At 44.6% G+C, this 26,109-nt stretch overlaps 1 protein-coding gene across 1 annotated transcript in view; it reads left to right on the top strand.

The window, feature by feature from the left end:
• ISM1 (isthmin 1) overlaps nucleotides 1-8,632 on the top strand; it is a 42,488-nt gene extending 33,856 nt beyond the window's left edge. The window contains exons 5-7 of the mRNA XM_030021163.2: nucleotides 910-1,053; nucleotides 3,828-3,917; nucleotides 5,593-8,632. Coding sequence (XP_029877023.2) covers nucleotides 910-1,053; nucleotides 3,828-3,917; nucleotides 5,593-6,110 — 752 coding nt within the window. The 3' untranslated portion in view covers nucleotides 6,111-8,632. The remainder of the gene's footprint in view (nucleotides 1-909; nucleotides 1,054-3,827; nucleotides 3,918-5,592) is intronic.
• The last annotated feature ends 17,477 nt before the right edge of the window (nucleotides 8,633-26,109 follow it).

Genomic DNA, 26,109 nt, shown 5'->3' with positions numbered 1-26,109 from the left:
AGAGAAATCCATTAAGCCAGACACTCCCTAGCAAGAGACAACACTCAGCTGGGGAGGCCAGTGGGAAGGCCAGGAAACTGGGATTGGTTCATGCGATCCATTTGGTGGCCTTCACAAGGTGGGACGTGCAACAGCAGACAAAGGAGACTGGCTCTAAGGGATTTAGATACTTACAGCGGCACCGAGCCACGGTGGTGCAGACTCGGTATCGTTTGCCCTTGGTTGTCTACCAGAAGAGAATAAAGTCGTGTTTTATTTTCAGAAGGTTCCTGCTAGTAAACAGTCAGATTTGACGTTATTTGATAATTCACGTGAAACACTACAAATTGCATGTTGTTCTGGGTGCAAGATGCATATGCTGTTCCCTATATTCATGGCAGTATTCCTGTAATATCTGTTTCCTGTTCAAGGACTGAAAAACAAGATTGCAATTTTCACGCATGACCCTCAGCGTCCCATAGTCCAACACTCGTTGTGTCCTAAAAATTAATTGAGTATTGTTGGGCTATTGCTGTGTGTTTTGAAAAGAAGGAAAAGAAAACTTAATTTATCCTGTGCCTGATTAGTCTGTGGTCAGAAAACATATTCCTATATACAGGGAAATTATGTGAATAGATGTGTACTGTTAGTTCATGACCCAGCTTTGCAGCTGAGGATTCTCAGCTGCCAAAAGGTCAAAAGAGAAAGGAAATATTTTTTCAAATAATGTTGCGTGCATTTCCCTGAGGAGCATCAAGTGTGAAAACCATTTAAGCAGCAGGCTTATGCCTGGCATTTAGCCTGAGCTTCAGGTGGAGACATCTGGATTCCATTCTTGTTTTGCCTTCTTAATAAAAAACACTACACGGTAGTTTTGGGTGGTAGGAGTTTTGTTTCTTCATTTCCTTCCTCATCTTTGTTCTTACACAGATTACATTGATGGTGAGGGAGACTGGAGCCCGTGGTCCCTTTGTAGCGTCACCTGCGGGAGTGGCAATCAGAAGCGGACAAGGTCCTGCGGGTACGCCTGCACTGCCACCGAGTCACGGACCTGCGACAGGCCCAACTGCCCAGGTGTGATCGTGTTCACAGGAACTGCTGTCCGAGAGGAGTGGGGAGAGGCGGTTGAGGGTGGGGAGGAGAGCCCTCCCGGACACAAAGCCCAGGGCCCATTTGTTCCCTGGCTAGGTAGGAGTTTCGGTGGGAAGAGACACGCTGGCTTTCAAGGCCATTTATGAAATGGCAGGCTCTTTGCAAGTAATAATATGCTGCTAGATGCAGCCTACTATCCCCTGGGACTTAAAAGACAAATACAGGCTTTTTTTAGGTTACGGCAGTCATTTCTGTGCACGGTACATTTTGTATTCCAAAGGGTGTAATCTACTCTCTTGAAACAAATTTGTATTAATTTTAGAATTTCAAAACACTTGAGCTGACTGCTACCTCAGCGAGCTCATGTTTTGCTGTGCAGGGCATGGGCATGCCTGTGTTGTGAACAAACAGCTCCCTCCCCAGTTATATGGCTTTTAATTTTTGTGCCTAATGTATACAGAGTTGCTTTAAGACTCCATGTGTATTAATATGAAAAAATTACTTTAAATACCTGCTTTGCATTTCACTCCAGAGATTTTGGGTTCATTGGGCATTAAGCTACAAAATTTCCTGTCCTAGAAAGTCAATGTTAAGGTGGAAGCGTCATCTCTGTTTCATTACATGTTGCTTGATGACTGGAGAATTATCAAACAGCAAGTTTGGTCCTGCAACAGCTGTGCACAATGGGATGAAGGAATGTAGAGTTTTGGCTTGAATGTGTTCAGAGAACGTGGCTAAGGAGCCTTACCTGAGCTCCTACCCATCTACAGGCATTGACATTTAAATGCCAGTAACGGAGGTGTCCTTAGCATTATTAGCATTACGCAGTTTTCACTTTGGTGAAAGCAGGGCTGAGCACTCAAATCTACATCATTAAAATTTAAAGCTGCTATGGAAAACTTTCTCATTATGTTCTTTAAATGCTGTTGTGTGTTTGGATTTAGGCTAGTTTGTAATGCAGTGATGCAGTAGTTGCGACAATGCATGGGATATGTGCAATTTCATTACTTCCCAAGATTGGAGAGAAGTAAAAACGCGTGCCGTGGCGGTATGCATTTCACTGAGTTTACTTAATGACTCAGAAAGGCAGAAATTCTTAAACTGGAGGTCAGGGGTTTTTGATGGGAAGTGAAATGTCAGTAGTGCTGGAGAGAAGACAGGGAGCCTCAGTGAGAGAGTTGGAGAGAAGTTTCTCACTCGCAGACAGATGCGTGCATCCATTGCAAGGTAATGGCTGCTAGGCAGTTCAGGAGAAAAAATGTTTCTGGATGCTCTCATACATCCTAAAACCTCAATAATAAGGGGTTAATTCCAAAAGAAAGCAGGTAGCCCCCAGTTATATTCTCCAGTATTTATTACCAGCTAGCATCGAACAGTGGCAAACTTGAAATGCATTATGTCATATAACAGACCCCCAACGATCAGCAAGCAAAATATATTCACTCTTTGAGGCTGTGCTGACATTTTTAAAATTACAAGGGCAAAGCTCAGCTTCTGCTGTTTATAATTCCAGCAGTGAATTACTGCCTTGTAATGGGTTCTTGGGTATCTATTATTCTGCATCTACTGCTGGAATTAAGGCAAAACCCCATGATAATTTTATTGAAAAGCAGCCTGAGGCTGTTTTGAAGCTTTGCAAGCCACTATTATACCTCAGTTCAGGAGATCAGGAGAGAGTTCATTGGCAAGATAGATGGTGAACAGACTTCATTATTAACCATATAGTTATCACATATTAAAGAGCTTTCTGCTCCCTTTGGAGGTCTTGCAGTGGAGAGGAAAAAAACCCAAACCTGTTCAAATGCAGCGAAGAGACATTTGTTTTAAGGCTACATGGCACAGAAACATTAGGGAAACAGTAGGCTGGTAGGTCAGCCAAACTAAAGCAGCGATGAAAGGATGTTTACTTTGGCAAGATCAATTAACATATTTTCTGGCAATCCGAGTTTTTCTCTACTGATAGCAGACACTTAACTGGAGGTTGTTGGAAGATCCCGATATTTGAAGATCCTGACATTTTATTTGATTGCTGGGGGCGGAGGGGGCAGGGATTGATTGGAGAGGTTATTTATCTCTCACCTACTCACACCTTTCAACTCCCTAGCACTGGGAGAGGCCAACAAGCGCCAGTCGTCTTGTAATGGCATCATTCTTCCTCGTACCTCCTGAAAAATGGTTGCCCACATACGGATATGAACTTACCTGTCTTCAGGCATGTGGCTCTGTTTGAAAAGTGGTACAAAGGCTGTCTCCTTCAGATGTCACATTTTACCCAGGGCTGTTGAGCTTCCATTAGGACACTTGTTTTTACCTTGTTGGTCACTGGTGATACATGCTGTGGAGAAGACGCTGGTCACATAAAGCTGACCAGGTGGCTCTTCAGAAAGTGTGTGCAAAGCTCCTACCTGGATTACGGGGAGATGCTGGCAAGCTTTGCATTGGGAAGAGGAAGAACAAAATTGGTTCCCTCACTGCTGTCCCTGCACTGCATTCATAACTGACCATTTTGTTGCTTAAATATAATTTAAGCTCTAAAACTTGAAAACTTTTGACCTTTGGGCTAAGCTAATGCTTTACCTTCCTAACACCATGGATTCCTTGGTCATTATACTTTTAAATGAACACTCCCTCCCACAGCAACTTCAGATTACTTCCCTGCCAAACAAAAGCACCTTGCAGAACTGGGGAAGGAGGGGATTGCATTGTGTTTCAATAGGAAAACGCCACCAGCACTAACACGTGTTTGTCTTTCTTAGGGATCGAAGATACCTTCCGGACAGCTGCCACAGAAGTGAGCTTACTTGCAGGAAGTGAAGACTTTAACGCTACCAAACTGTTTGAAGTTGGTAAGCAGCCTAGTCAATCCTTCAGTAATAGATAAGAGACTTCCTTAGATTTTCCTGTTTTGACTCTCACTGCGGGACCAAGCTTTTGAGTTTCCCATTAAAAATGTCAGTAATAATGGCCATTTCTTGTCTTGCTTAAGTTTACAATCTGAACCTTATCTTGCTTCTGTCATAGAATCTTTCTCCTCTTAAGTCTTGGCAAATTTCTGTGCTTCTTTCATTATAAAATGGTGATTCTCTGTCCTAGTTCAGAAAAGAGCTGTAAGGCTCCACACTAATGCAGGGGAAAAAAATCAAACACTGTTTAGCACTTTGCTGAAATAGCCTCGAATGGAAGATACTATAAAAGCATTTTAGGTACAGCTCTCACATTAAAAAAAAAATGACAATGACTTTTATAAGCATGCATAGCTTTTATAACTGTGTCTGCTGCAGTGGGACTAGGCAAAGCAATTTTATAGGGCATGACTTGATACTGATCTATCTAAAACTCAGCCCAACCTCTGTAATGTTCTAATTTCATCCCTCTAGTGAAACCATAGGGCAGCCACTCTTAGACACTGGATGCTGGACTAACTGGATAAATAATGTAATCCAGCACCTCCCTCCTATAGTAGTAGAGCACAATAGTTAATGGCAGCTGGGACAGGACTCTTTAAGGAGATAGAAAAACAGGACACAGATCACTAAGTAAATATTTTGCAAGAATGGTTGCTGTAAGCGTTTTAGGTCCCAGTCTTTGCCTTACTCCAGAGTCCTGTCCACTAAGTGTGGAGCAAGATGTGCAGCGTTTTTTTGAAAGCCCGTAGCATGATACAGACACATTATGTTTTAGGTAGGAGATGTTTAACTGGATTTTCCCAAGACTCTTGCAAATAATAAAGTGCCAGTATTAAATATGCTACTAGTCTATAAATCTCTTTAATCCCAGCTATAAGTCATGGCTCTGGTGCCATTAAATCCTCCTAGTGTACAGACGCTCTGATATTATGTCACATATGCCCTTTTAGAATCTGAATCACTTTTGGCTGCATTTGCCAGCTAAGATGTCAGTCTCCATGTTTGAACTACAGCTGCTTGAAATACCCCTTTGGAAAGATGGAGATCAAATAGAAAAAAATATTTGTTAGTTAAAAGAAAGGCTGAATTAGGGCTTAATAATGAACTTCAGAAAAAGTAATGTAGGCCTTGCTTGCCATCTTGGTATTTCTAGCATCATGAGAAACTTAATCCTTCAACATCTAAATCTGCTCTACTTACAAGGTGAGTGTGTGGACTAGGGGTTTAAACTGGAGACTGGCATCAAATCACTGCGATTTCCCTATTTCAGTTCTGTCACTTGTGCACCAATGACAGTGTCTCTTGTGCTGCATGGTGATATCAGCAGCTTAATTAGAATTTGCCAGGTAGAAGAAATGTCAAAGATTCTTGCTGGCATGGTCCTGCACTGTAATTCAGACAAGCACTGCCTGAGGCCCTAGAGCCAGTCACACCTGTGATTTCTTTATCTGACATCAACACATTGCGGGCAGGGAGGCAAGCTTTGACTGCCCTTTCTCTCTTAAGCAAAGCACTGGTGCTGAACAGTTACGCTTTACTCATTTGTTATCACTGATCGTATGAACTGGCATGCTTCATAATGTATCTTAAGTTTCCATTTCCTGCCCTCAAACAGATACTGATAGCTGTGAAAGATGGATGAGCTGCAAAAGCGAGTTCTTGAAGAAATACATGCACAAAGTGGTCAATGATCTTCCCAGCTGCCCATGCTCCTACCCCAGAGAAGTTGCATACAGCACTGCTGAAATCTATGATCGAATTAAGAGGAAGAACTTTCGCTGGAAAGATGCAAGTGGTCCAAAGGAAAAACTGGAGATCTATAAGCCCACTGCACGATACTGCATCCGCTCCATGCTCTCTTTGGAAAGCACAACACTTGCAGCACAGCACTGCTGCTATAATGATAATATGCAGCTGATTACCAGAGGGAAAGGAGCAGGTACACCAAACCTGATCAGCATTGAATTCTCAGCAGAACTCCATTACAAAGTGGACATTCTGCCTTGGATTATATGCAAAGGTGACTGGAGCCGATACAATGAAGCACGGCCTCCAAACAATGGGCAGAAGTGTACAGAAAACCCTTCAGACGAAGACTACTATAAGCAATTTCAAGAAGCAAGGGAATACTGAGAAGATTTTCCTCCTCTTCAGACACAAAATAGCATTCATTTCCTGGATGCCAAAGAACTGATAAAGGCTGCTGCATTGTCTCCTTCACAGGGGTTGATCAGTTTCTTTCTAATGAATGTATATAATTGTAATATAATACTTAAGTATTTTTCATAGTGTGTGTAATTTATAAACACATATCTCTCTATCTCACACACACCTATTTTTACATACAGACATACATAAAACTTGTCCTGGTAGGATTTTATACTGCAGTAATGTTCATTTAATAACATGCATTTCATTTTATTCCCCAACTGTAACATAAGTGTGAGATGGGGGGGAGGGGAGGGGCAGCTGCCATCACCTTCAGGCCCCAAGGCCCCGGCTGAGGAGGGCGCGTATTTAAAAGTTGTTATAAACAATAGGATTGAAGAATGTACTCTTCCATATGGGAATGGTTTACAACATTAACGCACCTACAGCATCAGTTTTCTCTATAATTGATTTCATGACTAGTCATATCTAAGAAAGGAAGATTTTTTTTTTTTTTTTTTTTTTTGGAAGGGTAATACTCAAAAGTGAATATAGGCAGTTACTAGCAATTTTTTTTCTTGGAATTCCTCCTGTTACCTTCTAGCTCAGGTCTTTGCAGTCCACCTTGGGTAGGCTTGCAGGGAGATGTAGCTGTGGTTTTCCTGTAGAGCAGAAAAAGTCCCAATGCAGTGGTTCTGCAAGAGTCCACTCCAGAGACATCTCGGATAGGGAGCTACAGCTGTCAGGGCTTACCCCTTAGGCCAGGGAGCAGATCTTCAGGGCAGCTACCTGTAAACTTAGCACACCATACGTCTTTGGAGGAGTGAGTCCAGAGAAGGAGGCCACGTCAAAGGAGAGAAAAAAAAAAAAAAATCACAGTTACTTCCCTATTTTTAATATGAAGAGTGGTTAGATCTGCTTGTTTCTTTCTTTAAGAAAAGAAAGAAGTTTATTTTTTTAAAGAACAGGAAAAGTGGAATACGCATTTCTAAGTTCCCTGAGATAAAGCACGCAACCAGCCTTTTCCCCCCATTTATCATATGCTGAGTGCACAGTGTCCTGCAGAAGAAGCTATTCTTTAAGGAAGCTGTCTGGGAGGAACTATCGGTGACTTAAAATATCTTAATTTTTTTAAAAAGCTAGCATTATTTTTGTAAAGTATTTATTGAATTGTAACAATAACTCACATGGGGAGTATGTCTCTAACACGAAAGGCTTCCGTAGATGGAACTTGATTGCCAAGAATAAGACTGTTGTTAGGCAAAGGTTTTACTTCCAAATTTTTATAAAGTGCAAGTTTACATACATAATCCTGTAATTAAGCAGCTGATAGCTGCATTCTTCTGAAAGATAAAAACTACGCCGTGGGTAAATAAATACTTAAAGTTCCATCCTGTAAAAGGCTGTCTTGCTGCAAGTCAATGTCTTCATTGGGAAAACCAAGGCTAAATGTAAGTAGAGAAATGCCTATTTTCGGGTTATGTGGTCTGATACACATATGTGCGCTGCATGTGGAACCTCACACAGCTGTAAAGCCGATCTTGTATTGCAGTCAGTCTTAGCTGAAAGATTCAAGACACCCATGAAAGACAATTCCTTCTGCTATATGCATACACATATACATACTGTAAATCTTTTCTCTAGCTCTGTTGGCCTTTCAGGTGCTGCTTGATTGCGACTTCCCAGACAGACCTGTGCACCGTCCCCCCAGCATTAACATACGCATAGTAAGTCCGCTCAGTCTGGGAAGAGTCAGGCTTGTGTTGGTCTGCCCAGGTGGTGCAAATCAGGGGATTAAAAAGCAGCCTGGGCCTTGGACACCCACTCTGACCAAACATGTGGTGCGTAGACTGCAAAGGCTCTGCCCGGATCTGCCGGAGCTAGTCTGACAGGCTGCAGAGCCTCAGCCCTGTACTGATGCTCCAGGTTTCCAGACACACAGCAGTCCAGGCAAAGCTACTGCACATATGCAACAGCGACTGATCTGCTGAGGTAACTTCAGCAGCTGGAAATCTTGGCCAAGTCATCGGATCTTCCCAGATGCAGGCTTGAGTCAGAGGTGGGGGGAGACGTGGATATATTCTAGCACTAGCTGGTAGTAACAAAACATGATTAGTTGAGCAAGAGGGTAAACATGGGGATCGCCCCTTCATTTTTATAGAAACCAGGTTTTGTAAATTCTTGCAAGGTCATAAGAAGGAGCCACTAGCTAGCGGAGCCAGTTAAATTGACAGCAGATGGATGAAAGGCATAAGCAGCTCCAGCATCAGTCACTTCATAGGGAAGACAGGTATTTTCTGCAACATGGGGGAGAAAGTGCTGGTTTTTTACTTCACTTAGCAGTGTGGGGGGAAAAACAGTCTCAGATTTCTCTGGGAGGGCAATGAGAGGGTGGTCACAATTCTTGAAATATAAAACACATCCCTGCAGTTTATGGATTAGTAAATTATGGTGCTATTGAGAAATGCTACTTCACCATTAATACTGAACATAACAAATAAAGTGTCAGGGAAGAGGAAAAATTATTCTAATAAATGAAATGATGCACAAAGTTTCAAGTGTTACCACTCACAATTTGCCAAGGCTAGAAACTCTGAGGGAGCCTAATAACCCCTGATAAGGACCTACCAGGTTTTTTGTAGGCTGAATCCTGGAGCACAGTTCAAGAGAGTATTCACGCTTCTGCAGTCTTTAAGCAACAGTCTTTATTAAAAACAAAAAGTCAGTCCTATTTTATAATTATGATCCATTCAGGGCTGGGCTGCTTTTTTGCTTTTCTGTTTTCTTTATCTCCTTTCTGATGACTAAAATTGTACCTGGAATGGCTTCGTGTAGTAGTCCTTAGCAAGGTGCTGGAGTTTACCATGGCCAAATTTGGCTCAGTCTCTTAAGTACAGAGCCCTTCATATTAGAGTAAGACCTGAGGAAGGGTTTGTGGTCTTACATTCCTAGGCACAGGTCGGTACTTAGAAGAAGCTGTTACATTTCTAAGTTACCGCAGAATAGGCATACTGGAAGACCCAACCAAAGATATGAGGGGGACTGGAACAAGCAGAACTAAAAACAGGCTCATGGTCTCAACACCGAGAAATGCTCAGAGAGTCCCCCACCGGTAGCCATCCTGCTTCCCAAAAGGAAACTTAAAACACAGACTTTACAGCAACCTCTCTGTACCTGAGCAGTTCCGTTTACCTATTTCTCATCAGCAAAGCCAGAGGAGGGTGTTTTCACCTCCTAGACTCACATTCCTCTGCACTAGCTTTCTCTTGGGCAAGCATAGCTGTTTGTGCAGCAAAAGGAACCAGTCAAGTCATCCAAGTAATTTTTAACCCCGATCAATCAACAGATACAGATTACTGCACGGCTTTAGAGTGGAGTTGGCAGGAATGCCTTAAGCTGGCACTCCTGCTGTGAAGGATGTGTGGAGCAGTGCCCTGAGGCAGCCATAAAGGGACTGAATGTGTACCTTTGATGGTTAAAAGGATGAGTGGGCCTGGCTTCACATTGCCCGGACAGCTGCTGAGCAGCAAAATTCCACTAACATAACCCGCAGTGATGCATATGGGTTATAGGACAATATAGTGAAAAACAAAAACATACACACATTCACGAATCCCCACAGTCCTGCATTAGTTACCAGCTGCATTTTTTCCCCCCGCTGTGCAAAACAGTTAGCACTGTCAACACAACGCATCCTTTCAAAAAATGCTAGTGAGTTCATAGGACCGCCTCTTCCATATATAGCATTTTCATTGAGATTGTAGGGTTGTTTGCAATGAATAACCGATGCACCTGACACTTTCAGCTGAGTGGGGTCAGGCGAGTCGATGGTGGGTGAGGGGGGGAAGTAACCTTTCCCAGTTGAAGAATCTGCTGCTTCATGGCAGGGGATTGCGGTATATGCGTGAGCCATTTAGCAAGGGGATGCCCGTGCGGGGCCGCAAAGACCCCTAACGCTGCAGTCTCTTACCTGTGGTGGTCTCCCTGGTTGGCAGCGAGGGAGTGCCTGTGCCTTGTGGTGACGGCCCAGGGAGCTGCCTGAGGCTGAGGAACCGCCGGTGCTCCCCCAGGCCTCCCCTTGCACCCCTTCCTGCTTTCTCTATCAAGGCACCCTTGGAGCCACCAAGTGCCAGCGTGGCTCGCCGCAGCGGATGCCTGCTGGGCGGCACTGCCTTGGCGTACGCTCAGCAGCACAGAATCACGCAGTCATCCATCCTCAGAGAACGTTACTCACGTTCAGGCTGGACAGACTGCACAGAAACCTGGCAAGCACCATCCCTGGCAGGGTCAAGAAGCTGGCAGGGCAGGGAGCCTTGTTTATAACCCACCCAGACAAAGTTACTCTGCAGGCTCCACACAGTCACCCGCACGATCGTCTGACACCGCGCGAGGGGCAATGGCATGGCAAGGCTATCGCTTTTTAATCCAGAAGAGGAAGCCGGCAAAACGGATCTGGACAAGCTCGGATCTCTTTATGCTCACTGCATGCACCTGCACAGGCAGAACCATGGCCATGTCCCTCCCCCCCACACACGCGGAGCCCAGAGCGCTTAGGAGGGAGGGCACGAGCAGGAAGACAACCAGCAGTAAGCAGCAGAATAAAGATGACACTTTTTCCAGCAGAATGGTGTGAGTGAGTGTATGTTGCTGCCTGGCTGCACGGCATGTATGTGACAGCTGAGAGAGCATGTGTTTTTCTATCACCAGTTCCCCCCTCCCTTCCCTTTGTAACTTTTAATGGAAAAATGTGTGGGCAGTTTCCATTATGCCTGCACTGTTTCAGACAAATTAAGGGGTTGGCTAAGAAATCACTGGTTTCATATTTCATACAAAATACACACACATGCATATATTTATATAGCTATGTAAATTAATTTAGGATATCCTCTAGTCATGCACTTTATAGCAGTACTTTGCCGAGTGTAGTGTCTTCAGGAATGGTCCAACAGAAGAGCACTTCCTTTTGGCCTGCACAGGGGGGATGAGCCTATTTCTACACTTACATGGCAGGGAGAAGGGCTGGGAAGCTGAAATAGCAGCAGTCATTCTTCGGCTCTGCCTTTTACTGAGTGGCAGGTTTATTCATTTTTCCTTTTCAGCTGCATTGCTAAAGCCACATACGCCTTTTATGACTGTGCTAATTTTCTATCAGTTTAGGGAGTTATAATTTTTTTCCTTATTTGTTCTCTATCACAAGAAGGATCTCGGGGGGATTTTTAAACACACAGAGAAGCTTTTCATACAGTAAAATGCACAAGTTATGAGGGATTCAGAATGTTATATTCTGGAAATGATAGCAATATTACACAGGTCAAACTGGCCAAACCTAACAAAACTAAAAGTGTGGGTAGCTCTAGTTTTCAGAGGAACGTTTAGATAGTATTTCCTTTTTAAAACTGGGCAGGCAACATTACATGTGTTAAATGTCAGAGCTTGCTGTTTATTACAGGCCTGACCAATGCTTCACTTAGAATGAAACAGTGCTTCACTCTATGGATTTCAGGAGGGGTCTGGTATGACTGCGAAACATGCCTAAAGCAAGGGATACCATCTGCACACCATGGTGGTAGATGCAGGATGTGAGTCAGAAAGTTTGGGGAGCAGAGACAGCTTGGGAACCAGCTCCCACTCGAAGCACCATCTTCTGGGCTGGCTCCTGCCTCTGCACAGCTGTACTTAACCCATTTGTTTGTCCCCAAAGCCAAGCTGCAGCCATCCCCCTTCCCCACTTCCCAGGGACAGCTCTTGAGGGGATGTTGCTGAGCCACAAAAACCAGAGCCAGGGCACAGCCGGCCTTGGGAAAAGCCCTATCATCTGTCTGAGTAGGGCTCTCAGAGTCAGGTAAGAAGATGGGAAAAGTGCAAATCTACTTGACCATGCAGACACAGGGATTCCTGTGTTCCACTGTCCTTGGCAGCGTTTACCATCAAGCAGTCAATGGGGAACACCTTCAAACCACAGCACAGCCTGACTTCATACACCTCCTGCCTGCCAAAGCAGCAGGATGGCAAATCTCAAGCAGCTTACCAGTACTGCTGCAGTCCCTGTCAACCCTCAAATGGATAGGGGATCCAGCCTGGCATGACAGCTCCATCCAAAGCCAGCCTGCGCCAGGAGGCAAAAGCACAGCTTCACTTCACCTGCAAATGTCCTGGCTATTCCAGCGCATCCAGGCATGCCAGGGATTGATGGCTTGGAGACACAGGAAGGTCCACTACTGCCTCTGCAGCAGTAATCACATCTGAAAGCAATGGTGGTCTGACTTCAATGCACCAGTTCTCTTTCTTACACAACCCTCATCTCACAACCTGCGCAGGAAATGCACAGAAAGAGTGTAGAAACAGGAGGACTCTCTTCAGGTTGAGAAAGAGCATGCAGTAACAAGAATGGAAGTGACTCCTGGCCAGTGTGGAGAGTTACAGCACACTGAGTTACAAAGTGGCCTTATTAAGGATCACCAAAATTTAAATCAGCATGTGGGTAATGATAGCATGAAGGAGGATAGCCTCAGAGAGGGGAAAGTCAGAAGGCACAAAGCAAGTCTTGAAAAGAAGCCTAGCAAAGGAAATGCTGAAGCAGTGCCTATGCCCCCAGCAGGCTGAGGGCTTCCCTTGCCTGGCCATACACTCACAGACCCATTCCCCAGCTATTTCACCACATGTTTAATCACCACTAGGTACACAATACCAGAAAAGCCAAATTAAAAGGTACAGTCGGTAGGTGTAATGGGAGGAAAAGTTACTGAGCCTTTTTTCCTGAACAACAGCCCACATGGCCTCATGCTCACAGAGGCCGCAGCACAGTGGTAGCCGCACCACAGCTTTTAGCTGTCCACGAGAGGTCGATGGCGGTGGTTAACCTTGACAAATAACTATGTTTTGCCCTTGCCCATAGTGGCACAGCTGTCAGTATTCCTGTAATTTAATGCGGCTTTTGCTCAAAAGGTTAACCCCCTTTCTCTCACACCCATATCAACCACTCAGAAGAGTGGGTTTTCCACCCCTCCCAGCACCACTGGCTGCACAACAGAGCAGAGGCATTGGCTTGGGTCACTTTGCAGCTAGCCTCTTTCCCTACAAGGAAAGGGAGACCCAGCCTCATCTTCCCAGCATGCAGACGGGAGGCACGAAGCCACCAGAGATGCACAGGCTGGAGGTGGGAGAGGAAGCTGACCCAACCTCAACCTCAAACACAACCACATCTGTCATTGCTAGGGTGGGTGGCCTGGTCAGAAATACAGCATTGTTTTTGCAGCCAGCGGGACTGCCCCTCAGATTCAGTCTGTGAGCCAAAAGGAAAGCAGCAGCGTGCTCCATGTCTGACCGTCACTAGCACTGATGGGGAGCAGGAAGGTAGGAAGCCCCGAGAGCTACGTATTTCAAGATCCAGCTATGTACAAGATCCAACACTGCCAAGCTGAACTTCAGACCTGGGATGGAAACAGCACCCAGGCAGCCACACAGGGAGCTGGGCCTCACCCACACCAAAGGGACAGGTAGAAGGAGAGCTGAGCTTTGACGTCTAAGTCGCTGTCAGTGGGTATTTGGCCTGCATTAGAAAGGAGATGAGACCAGATAACTCCAGCTGTAGAAGAGGAGATCTGCAAGGCCAGAGAGTCCCATAGGACTCACTGGTCCATCTGACATCTCCAGGCTGGCAATTACAGTGTGAGCTGCAAAAGACTCTAACCAGAGCTTGAATAGGGAACAGCAAATTTGATAGAAACTGCGAGATTTTTCCTCCCAAGAATATCCAGCTGTTTCCCTCACAGATTGCCTTTTGCAAAATTTCCCACCGCTTTCAGCAGGCATATAGCTGCTCGCCAACCTCTTCAAAGCCAGAGCCCTCCAGAGAGGTTCATTGTCTGGCAGCAAAACAAAGAAGGGGAACAGCAGCACTATCACCCCACACACAGCTAAATAACATCCACCACGTCATTGCATCCCCAAAAATGCCAAGAAAGAGCTGCCTGGCCCTTCTTTGTACCAGCACTCCCAGCTTTTCTACTCACTGGCTGAGTTTTTCAGGTAAAGCCAGGTGTGGACTTCAGTGAATGCTATTGCAACCAGCGAGGACCATTTGAAAGCCCTCTCTGAAAGACACCATGCCAATACCTGCTCACCCTGGGGTGCAGGGGACAAGTGACAGCACCCCTCCTACCGCTAACTTGCCCTGTGTCAGCTTTACACAAATGCGGTCGCACATGGCACAGGCATCACTGCATCTCTGAGCTCTTGGGTCTGACAGCGCAGCTCAGCACCACTGGCAATGGCCACTGCATTGCCCTGACTTATCCCAAGACCCTTCTCATGCCAGATTTTTCTTCTTTTTTTAATGGGAAGAGGCAAAACCAGACCTCCTGCATGAAGGCAATTTGTCTCTTCTGGACGAGTTCCAGCATGAGGAGGGTACTTTATACATATGGGCTCTCTTTCATGTTTGATTGCTGGACTAAGATCACATTGTTGTCCAGCTCAAGGGGGGAAAAAAAAAAGCAAAAACCACACAGATCAGGAAAGCATTAGGTAAACTTAGCTAAGAATACATCTTCTGACCAAATGGAGAGGGATGTTCTTTCATATAATTAGACCGTCTGCAGGAAGTCAGAAAGAACAAACTGTGATGCTTTCAGTGCTGTGGGAGATGTGCAGTCCCTGGGAGATGATCACGTCTCTTCCCCAAAGCAATGGGTCGGCATCCCTGGCCAGGTTGCGAAGGGAGAGTGTGATTTAAAACACCCTCAGAAATTCTGTCATTGCGTTGCAGCTCCAAATGCCATTCCTCATTCAATTAAGAGACATGCATACATGAAGATAATGAATGAAAACAAACCCTGACTGATCAAAAAGTGTTTGAATATTGTCTTCAGATTTGCACAAAGTGATCAAAATGCTGGGTTTGGTGGTAAAGGGCCAGTGGCACAGCCAGCGCAAGAGCGGGTGGCATGAATGGGACTGTATTGCAGACTGGAGGGAAAGATACTCTGTACCAACACATAGTATCAAACAGTAAATGATCCTGTCCTTCATATAATGACTCATTCCACAACAACCTTCTCCTTAATGGGAATGGCACAAATGGACATTGAAACATGCAGGCACAGCAATGGGCATATGAGCCTGACACCCACATTTCTGCTCAGTGCCACCTATGGTGAGCGGTGGGGATACAAAGGGGCAGATCCTTCACCCTCCAAAGTCAATGGCAAGGCTCAAATCATCTTTAGCCCAGTCTGCTGTTTTGGGAATGAACTCTTTACCAAAAAGAAAAAAGTAAACATTTTCCATTCTCTTCTCTTCCTAGACATTGAGCAAGAGTAACTTGTAAATTACTTCCAGCGACTTCAAGACAACAAGGGAACAAACAACTATCAACAAGCATTACACTCATTGCTTCACACGAAAACAGTTATGAGACTGAAGGGATCCTGACAGGCAATTGGAAAGCATTCCTTTTTATGCTAAATTTATTGTATTTTAGACCAATTTTCCATGATTTAAAATGTGCGATGTAATAAAGAGCTGGAATGCCTTCTTTTGTCATAATATTTCACACCCAAGGCCTCAGAGCACTTTTGTGAATCAAACTCTGCAATAGTTTTGCAAAGCAAATGGTTTAGGAACCAAAGAACTGGAAATAGAGGGCAGTTTTCAAGAGCTGTTGGTGGTCACAGAGGAGCCTCTAACAAAACCATAGCAAAGTCCCAAATTCTGGCCTCCCCAGTCCCATACTGGGACAATGGGCTCTTTCCCTCCTTGAGCAGATGTCTGCTGACAACTCACCAGTTCCCTTCATCTGGTGCTGGAGCTCCTCGCCTGCACATCCATGCTGCACTGTGCCCCGGCAATGGAAGAAATTTGGAAGGAAAGGTGAGATGGTTTCATCAAGGGAGGAAAAAGTAGGAAATGGCCAAAGAAACATTGCACATTTTGCACTATTTCGGATTCTCCCCCGGAAGGAAACAGCATCAGCTATCTTGGCACCATTGCTAACCAGACCATAGCTAACTGGGACCATTTGACGGTCCCAGTTCAATTCTCATGGACAAGCAGCCCCACTGCAAAAGCCAGTTGTGACTGGCGCTGTTAGACAAAGAGCTCAAAGCCTGAGCAAACATAAAGGCTGTGCTGCTTCTTGGTGATCCCACACAAACACATATGGGTGAGGCTTTTTAGTACTTCCATGCAAAGGAACTTGCCTATAACCATAGGCAATGGTAATGCAAACTTCATTAGATTATTGGCACATAACTAAAGGGCTTCAGGGGACTATGAGCTGTTAGCTTAACTATACCCATATAGCAAAGCTCATATAACCCCTTCCTGAGAGCATTCCTCCACCACAGGCAGAATTTCCAGACAAAAAGAGAATGGAGCTGGGGCCTTTCCACTAATACAGCCTTTCTCACGTGAGCATTATGTTAAAAACAAAATTGATTATCTGCCAATGCTTCTTATGAGCACTAGTCAGCCCCTACACACCTTCAGGTGGGACAGGCAGGCTTAGGTAGCAAGACCACAACCATACCTGGTATGGTTTGCAATGCTCTCCATACTCAGTATGTTTCTATGCCACAACGCAAAACCTCTCTAAGTCCATCCCAGGAGTCTCAGCTACTACAAATATTCATGAGCTAATTTTCCCAACAGCTTTAAAGCATGCAAATTAATATTATCCTCATGACTTTTAGGGAAGCTCATGGTGTTAAGAGAATTAACCTGGCCAAAGTCAGAGCTGGGCAAAACTGGGAAGGGCTGTGGCAAAACTGGGACCTGACTGTAAATCACTTTTCCCATAGATCTCCAACTTACTTCTTAAGGCATAAGCACTACTAGAGAAGATCAATGGAACATAAGTGGGTTTAATGCTGATGTTTCCTAAGATTTCAGTGACTATGTCTCATATTCACCATTAGTTTAGACAGAAACTGAGCAGCCATCAGGTTGTGTGAGGCAGAAGCCTGCGCCAATATTAAACACTCTCCACACCTCAAAGCAGCCCAGGTACAAATTCTCCACACCTCGAAGCGTACGAAACAGGGTGCATGCAGCTGGTGCAGACGTTTGCTCTCAGCAGCTCCCAGGAATGTGCCGCTCGTGGGGCGGCTTGATAATATGTCATCCTACATCCAGGAGGACTTTGTTCTCTGTGGGGTGAAACCTCAGCCTTCAGTTTATTAAATGCAATTGCAGAAGCCAAAAGAATGAGTCACAAAGCCAGTTGTGTAAGCATGCATACGATGAAAGCACAGAGGACATGCATTTTTCTTCACGGAGGATTGCTTGGGTCTGGCAAAGCCCTTCTGATGGGCACAGGCAGGCGGTTGGGGCATAGCCCCCATCCATCACCTCCCACCTGATGCCAGCAAGAGCTCAGGCAGATGGCCTGTACAGGTATTGACCCCAAACTAGCCACAGAGCAACAAAGCAAACAGCAGGTACAGACACAGTGGTGAGGACATACTGGCACGCAAACTCTCGCACAACACCAGCGATAAAGCTCTCTCTGTGCTGCTAGTCAGGATTTGGCCAAAAAAGGGGAGCTGTGAGTCCCACCTACCTTCCTCGGATGCGGTGATGTCTCTCCACGCCTCGCTGGCCACATCAGCTCCCAACCTGCTTTCTCACTGCCCCTGTCCCCCAGCCCCTTTTAAAAGATTAGGAGAAGGGGAACGGAGGGTGAGAGGGATGAGCACCCCTAAAGCTCCACCAACAAAAGCTGCCGGCACAGGACACCTTCGCCAGCGAGCAGATTGCAAATGGCACCGACAGCGAGATGTAAAACATACAGAAGTAAGGGCTGCAGCATGTCCTGGCTGAAGCTGGGCAGCATTTTTCTGATCCCCCCCCCCAGCTCAGCAGATTGCAAAGCCTTCGCCAGGACCAAACACCTGCCCAACCACAGGAGCCACAGCAGGGCGGACGGCCTGTCGCCGGGATTGAATCCTGCCTCTCTTCTGCATTGGGCCTGATCAACAGGCTTTTGCTTGGGAAAAACAAGGCTGCCTGTGGAGAAGCACTGGGGGCGAGGAAAGGGAGAACAAACACCTGCGGGTGCTGCTGCTGCTGCTGCTGTGGTAGAGATGTCTCGACCTCAGAGAGGGACCTGCTCGTACCCCCACAGGGTCTGGAAGGAAAACAAAAGCTACGGCTTAAAATCAGCTCCAGGGACAGCTGTGCCTTCACGTTGCCATCGCTCACTAGTTTCCACCCCACGGCTGTGAGCTCCTTTGGTGGTGTAGGTAGACCCTTGGAAAAGCAACCGGGGGTTGGATCCGCTTTGTTCTCCTCACCCAGACTGTCTCTTTTCCTTACCCCCTGCCTCCTACCAGATGTGCTCACTGCCTCTCTCCTGCCAGCCCTTGTGTTCACCCTGGTGTTAATTCAGCAATTCAATTCAGGAAGCTGATCCAGCTGAAATATTCAGCAAGGAAAAAAAGAAGTTTCCAACCAGAATATAAGCACTGCCTTTGAACACAAAAAAAACCTTCTTAATTTGTTTAAAAAAAACATAGAAGAAAGAAAGAAAGAAAGAGAGTGAAGTGTCTTCATAAAAATCTTCTTTTAAGTTGAAGAAAAGTGCCATGAAAATACCAACCTTCTAACACCATAAATTGAGTTGAAGAGGAGATGGTGCCTGTACTGAAAGAGCCATCAGACTGTATGGAATTCATCACTGGTTTACTCTTTTAAAATAAATCAACTGGCAAAGTTATGACGTGACCTACTTAATTTGTTGTCTTGAAACTTGACAAGCATTTAAGATTCGTTCCCAAAGCCTGGAAAAGGAGAGGAGGAGAAAAATGCAGGCACCATATCCAAATCCCTGCGTTGAGACATCGTCCTCTTTCAGACACTACAAAAGGGCACCACGACAGCAGTCAGTGGCTGCAGCAGTGCCACTAATGAGAGGAAAATTGGGCTCCAGCAGCCCTTACAAGGAAGACCAGTCCATTGCCCTGCCTTGAAGCAGGTCAAACACAGTGCTTCTAGCAGATATTTGTTCCATATGTTTTGAGAAGTTTCCACTGATGAAGGTTTTGCTCCGCACCTGAGCAAGCTATCTTCCTCACCAGCAAGTTTTTGCATGAGCCTCCTTCCTTTCCGCTTCAAAGAAAAAAAAAAAATCCGCCATGCAACCTTTTCTATGGCTAACAGATACGGAGACCAACGCCTTCCCTTTCCTCTTGTATCCATCCTCAACACAGCCAGAGGCTGTTACTGTTACTGTAAGGCTTGCCCTTACTCTTTTCTCTCCTAGGTTTGCACTTTTTCTCTTGCTCTCTTCTCACTTCCTCATTTCTTCTCATCTTCCATGAAATGTGGTGTCCAAACCCATGTGGCTTGTCTGCAAGGGTACACTTTTGTGTACACATTTTTGTCCCCAGCTCCAACAAACTCCTGCACTTGTTTCAGTTTCAATGTATACTACAAAGTACACCTCCCTACTGTCAACCCACCCTTTTGAAAACTTTCCTTAAGTCATCCAGAATCCACTTTTTCCTTTGTTATTTTTTATTATTTTCATAACCTAAGATCATATAGGCTGCCATATCCAAAATGAAAAATAAGACGATAAAACTATACAGCTCCATCATACAGCTCCACCAAAAATCCAAAATCTCCTTGCTCTTTCCCAGGAGAGACACCGAAAAAACTCCACCAACGCCACCAGAAGCACAGCACTGCACAAAAAATGTAGCCCAAGGGCTCCAGAAACCCAAAGATTTGGCAAGCATACCTTGGTGCTTTAATTAAAAGTCCTTGATATGCTTAAAAGTGTTTAGGTGTTTTGAATTTTTTTGTAGGGGAGAGAAATTGATTATATTTACCTGGGTGTATTTATAGCAGCTTAATCTTCTTTGAGATTTCATATTTTCTCTGATTTGATAAGATTATGGCCCTTTAATAAGTTGAAGTATTCTGATACTTATGACACTCTGGCACTCGGTTTGTTTGCTTTAGCATTGGAGATTGCACAAGAGACATGAAAGGTTTCAGCGTAGCTGGAAAGTCACTTTTGATGAAATCACACATCGCTCCAGGGGCTGCATTCTTTACAATTTGTGCATACTGATGATATGTGTCTTCAGATGCATTTTGGCAACCCTGTGCCATTTTCAGAAATCCATCTGGGACTCAAGAACAAAGCAAACGCACACGAACATGAGGAAGACAGAGCTGGCACAGCTACTGGATGGAATTTCTTTAAGGAAGCTAAATCGCTTGTTCATTTTGTTGGCAGAAAAAGATAGGAAAATGAGTGTTCCTGTTCTTGATGAACTTTGTGATATTGTTAAATCCTTCAGACAACATATAATTCATGGCAAAGCTGTGGCAGAATTCCTTTGCACTTATCCACAGTGTGGCTCTCCCCCAAAACACAGATCTCTGCCTTCATTTCACACACAAAAAATTGCCCAGATGAACAATAGCTCTAACTTTAGAGAAAAATCAGAACACTTGCCTCTATTTTTTTGCTTCATCCCTGCCAAAATTTATTATGACTCCATCAGCTGCATAGTTTTCTTGCACTAAAAGAAAAAAATACAAAAGAAAACTCCATTCTGTGATACAGATTGGCAGGTGACTTCCAAAGAGAGTTTGCCAGGTAATGCCTTGAGCTTTGCCATGCAAACACCAAAGGGAATGGCACAAACGATGCCCCATACCTGGCAATGTCCCTCAGCGCCGGCAGCACCAAGCAGTGCTCCCAAGGCTGCATGATGGCATACCCCTGAGCCCAGAGCAGAATGAGGAGGTGGCACATATTTGAACTCTGACCACTAAGCCTAAATCTCCTTCATAGGTGCCGGCAAACATTTGAGTTACACCAGCCGAGGATTTAGCCCGGGACTGCAAATTGTAATTAATACCCATCCCAGCTTTGCATTTCTTTTGGAAAAGAGCAGTGAATCACTGAAGTGGAGACTTGCAGAGGAAATCCTCAGCCACAACAAAAAGATTTCATGCTTTATCTCCCCCTCTCAAGTATTTTAGCAGACAGACAGAGGATTTTCCTCCCAGTGACAACAATAAATACGCTCATTGAAGAAAAATATGTGGAACAGGAAGACCTGCATTCCTTGTGTGAAAAATAAGAGTGGTCTATGCCAACTGCATTTTTCAGGAACAACTCATCCACATGAAGAAATGGCTGCTGCGATAGTGTCAGGACCAGTGAGGCCTACAGTAACGTGCTGTATAACTGACAGATGGGAAAAGTAGAGAGAAATGCGGCTTGGTCTTTGTTTCTTCCGAAGTTTCCATTATTAATATGCCTCTTTGACTCACATTTGAATGACTCATGTCTTCCCTGCTCCTTGCTCCTGCTGCTTTGTGTAGTAATTGTACCTTATTCCTAATTGTACCATTCCCAAAAGTTTAGTTATTTTGTGTTTAAGAGACCCCTTGAAATACATCCTGGCATCTTGGGTTCTTCAGGGCAAGGATTTGGAAAGCTTGTCCTGCAGTCATTTAGGCATGTACTTAACTTCATACGTAGGTCCCTAAATTAATTAAGCTTACCAAAGTGATAAGGCTTAAATGCAGTCTGGTAGTCCAGACAACAATACATCTATTGGATTTGATAATTATTATTATTATTATTATTTTAAAAAGAGAACTCAAAGAGGGAAAAAAAGAGCTGGGAATATTTGCTAACCTCTCCTAGAGGGGAAAAGAGTGGCAAAGACACCAGCCTCACATATGAGGTAAGGAAGTGCCCACATTTCACCACATCAGGTAGTTAAAAGCAAGGACAACACACTTCCCACTCCCTTCCTGACCACTGTCATTTTCAGAGCAGGAGCCCATGGACACTGCCCAGTTGCAAACTTCCCAAACTTCCTGAAGTCTTCCCCTCCCTGGTAGCACCGGTGCGAGTGGTTCTCCCATATCCAGTGGTTTTTCTCAAGTCACCCATGGCCATGACAGCAAAGGGCATTGCCTCCTTTAAACAAGGGTGCCATGACTCTTGTTTCCATTGTGCCAGATCCACAAGACACATAGGGCAAAATCAAAGGCAGAATAAGAGACATCAGTGTGCAAAATTTTGGGATGGGATTGAGGAGTGGCAGAACAGTCAGGCATTTGTGCATGGGGGCTGCACACATGAGCCCACTGTCAGCATGCTGTGGGGCTCACTGCACCATGCTTACCTGGGCAAGTGGAGGGCATTTGGCGCCAGCCAAAAAAGCAGAGACTGAGCTGTGCCAGTCTCACAGTGTAAAAACACTCAGCTCCCTTTCAGCCATTAAAATGAATGAAGAGCAAGAGTGTTTGGATAAACATCAGCCAAAAGAAACCTTGGAGGCAGTTAGAAGGCTACTGCTTCATACAATATAGACCATGTTTCCAAATACAAATATTACACTTGGCAAAGACGCTCCTTTGCTTCATGAGTTATGTTGCATTTTTTGTTATGTTTAAGTTTGTGCAAGAGGTATAAATAGCTGGACTGGTATTAAATGAGCTTTTCATTTTTTTTTTGCAAAATATCAAAATGGTCCCAGCTTTTCATGGAACAAACACACACTATATTCTTGTGCCTGAATTTTCATTGCTAATTACAGAAAGTAGCATGTAACTGAAAAACAATGTTCAAGAGCCAGACGTGAAAAATACAACTTTCCTATATGAAGTCATTTTTCAGAAAGCTGTCTGGAGAAGGGCATCTGGTTCACCATATAATTTACATGTGTGCATACATGCTTATTTGCCTCACAGAATAGTAATTAGCTTCTGCTTGCACTACGCTAGGACATGAAAAGCCCCATGTCCAAGCTGAGGAAGAGTGAGACAGAGGCACCTAGTTTTGGTCTTTAGTCACAACTGCTTTGGCTGATCCTGTATTCCCCAAAAGCAGCATTAATAGGCAGTCCTGCTTACAGACCTATAGAAACAAGACTACACTTTCTACTGGATACAGCCAGCTCCCATAGCAAACCTCAGCAACCACCCATGCCTCTCCATCTCATCATGAGTAGATACTACAACCTGGAGGCCCACAAGGCCACTGTAAGCCTATTTCAGGTTAACTTTGGCAGAAGTATACCTGGGGTTGGAGAGGAAATTCTTCAGTGAGAAGGAGCAAGTTACTCTAGGTGGTTATTAATCCCAAATTCAAACACAACCACATATTAATCACTATAATACGCTGGAGGCCAAATGGCACTTTTATTTGTTCTTCGATAAATCTGAGTGTGCATAAACATGAGAGCACAGCAGGGCCCTCACTAGCTGAATCCCCAGCTAGAGAGGTCCCAGCCATGGCCAGGACCTGACACTGCTTCTTTATCAGCACAGCAGCAATGTCTACCTGGTTTAACCAATTCATACATGAATGGATAAGCAAGTTACTTTTAAAGATGGATATGAATCAAACTACCCAACAGTGATGCAACGCTAAATGACTGTCTTAGATAAACCACAGAGAGGAGTTCAAATACACCGTTAGTTTAGCATTGCAAAGGACTTTCAACTTCAGACAACACAAAGGGCTGTCTATTCCCACTGAAAGTCAATATTTACTTCCATTAAAAAAACCTGACCAAATATTCCTGAGTATTTTAGAAGTGTTACAAGACCACCATACCAATAGAGCAGACATCAACTGAAAATATGAGAGTATGATTCATCCTTCTGCAGCCTGCAGACCCACAGCAAATGCATACTGCATACTATTTACTTACAGGGGGGTTAAAAGGAGTGGCACACAGAATCCTCTGTTAAACGAAAGAGCTTTTTTTTGCTTGTGAGTGGAAGTGGCAAACGCCCACCACAAACAGCTATTATTTAACGTGGTGCACAGGACCTCTCCATCCATTCATCTGACTTCAGCAGTTAGGCGAGAGCAACCAAGGAAAGTCTCTCCCGCACAAATGCCTCTGAGGCTCAGACGCTGGAACAGCATTAGGTCAAATGCTGTAGATTAGCAGTCAAAGTACAAAATTAAACACAAAGCCATTTTCTCCCCTAATCCCTCACGGTTTTGCTGATGGCTCGAACCTCTTGTCAGAAGCAGATGAGTGTGCATTGCAGTACATCCTTACAAGTAGCTCGTTTACAATTCTGGTTATTTCCCCTTGTACCAATGTAGGGAAAAATACTGACCACCACTGATACAGTGGCTGATGGAACAGAGTAAGAATTACTTAAAAAAAACCCACAGAAATGTTGGTAATTTTAGCTCCTGACACCACTCTATGAGAGTTGTTGAGCATTGCAGGAAGTGTCTGACCAGTAATAAACATCCTATGGTAGTGTGGCCAATCTTTACTGAAAGGCCTCTGTTCATCTTGTAATCAATGGTTCTTGACCTCATTTTCAGTTCACATGTTTAGCTGTGAGAAGTAGCTTGTTTTTCAGCCAACTTGATAATCCCCAGAAAACATACTTAGAAAGAGCTGAATTAGATTTACCCAGTTTTGTACTCATTCTCTATGAAAACAGCAACTCCCAAAACAAAGGTGTGGGACAAAGCAAACATGCTGTGAATTAGAGAAGAGCCATTCCCTGCTTTTGCTTACTGCCACTCCTCATTTGGAAAAACTTGTATTTTTAACACCACAGAATTAGTACAGGGTGGTGAGCCTTAAGCTGTCATTAGAGGCTGCCAAATGAGCCAATGTCCCTTGTGTCAGTAAGTAAATAGGGGTGTACAAGTGTTGAACAAACAAACAAACAGAGCAGGCAGGGATGTCTTTTGGACTCCACAGTTGTCAGTGGAGTAGGAGTCAAAAGAAACCCTGTGCTATTTTCTGCTTTCGCACCAGGCACTGGTACAGGTGCCTTGCATCCCTTTCTGGACTGGTGAGATCAGTTCAGTTACTTGTTTGATTGCGGTTAAAGCCATCAAAAGATTATCCCCACTCTTAGACAAGCCCCTTGCAGTTGTATCAAAGAAGCAGAACGTGAAAGAAATTCAGCCTCTGGATGAATTACTCTGGTCAGTGAGATTCCTCTACAATCCAGGCAGATGCTGGCCCCTCCAGAGATGTAAAATGTATAAACAGAGTTGCATACTTTTTAACAGGTTTCGCTCGCACAGAGCCACATCGCAACAGGAGCTGGACCTGGGAGCCCTTCTGTCCAACCATGGGTGAGGGAAGAGACCTGGGGCTGCAAAGCCACTTTCTGGAGGTACCAGAGTGACAGGCACGCAAGCAGGTCCAGCGTGATGTGGAGGAGGAGGCATGGTTGGACAAAACTGGGTGAATTGTACCAGTGTACAATTCACGTACAGACAAATCTGTATGAGTGGTATGAGCTCTGTGCCTGCCCATGCATGGTGACTTTGAATATTCTCTTCTCAATAAAACGCTGGGAAGTTAAATGCAAACCAGGCTTGTGAGACCTGTCTGATGGTGACCTTGCTGGCCAAGCTCAGATAAACCTCCCTGCATTTGTATGCAGAAACAAAAATACCACCCCTCATCTCCCCTCCTCCAAACTGCCCACAAAAGCCTACCAGAATTTCTTCTAAAATTAAAATCTTACTCATGCATAAAGAAGAGAAAAAAAAGAGAGACAGGAAAGTACACAACGACGTACGCAGACTTGGCAAACACCAGTCTTGGTTTCTGTGTGGAGAATAGGACAGCCCAGCCAGGGTAAGACCCTCACTGGTCTCTGGGCCCTCTTACAACTATATTTATGGTAGCTGTGATTCTGCTGAAGATTTTGTTTCCCCGTTCACACACTCTTCCCCACCTCCTTACTCCACCCCAAATCCAAAACTGTCCATTTACTTTGAAGCCAGATCACAAGCCCTATTTCTTCTCCTTAGCTAAGATAGTTCTAAGAAAGAGTAAGACCTTAAATATGCTTTGACTTCGTTTTTTATGCTTAATATAGACTGAAGAGATAATATTAAAGCTTGCTTTTCTAATTTTTTTAAAGTGTAAAAGCACTATTGCATTAAACATATCCATCAAAAGAAATACTGCTTTCACTTGCATATTGTTGCCATAAAATCTCTCAA

Source organism: Aquila chrysaetos, chromosome 8, assembly GCF_900496995.4.
Source record: "Aquila chrysaetos chrysaetos chromosome 8, bAquChr1.4, whole genome shotgun sequence".
In the NCBI taxonomy this organism is placed as follows: Eukaryota; Metazoa; Chordata; class Aves; order Accipitriformes; family Accipitridae; genus Aquila; species Aquila chrysaetos.
This window is presented reverse-complemented; position numbering and strand designations above follow the sequence as displayed.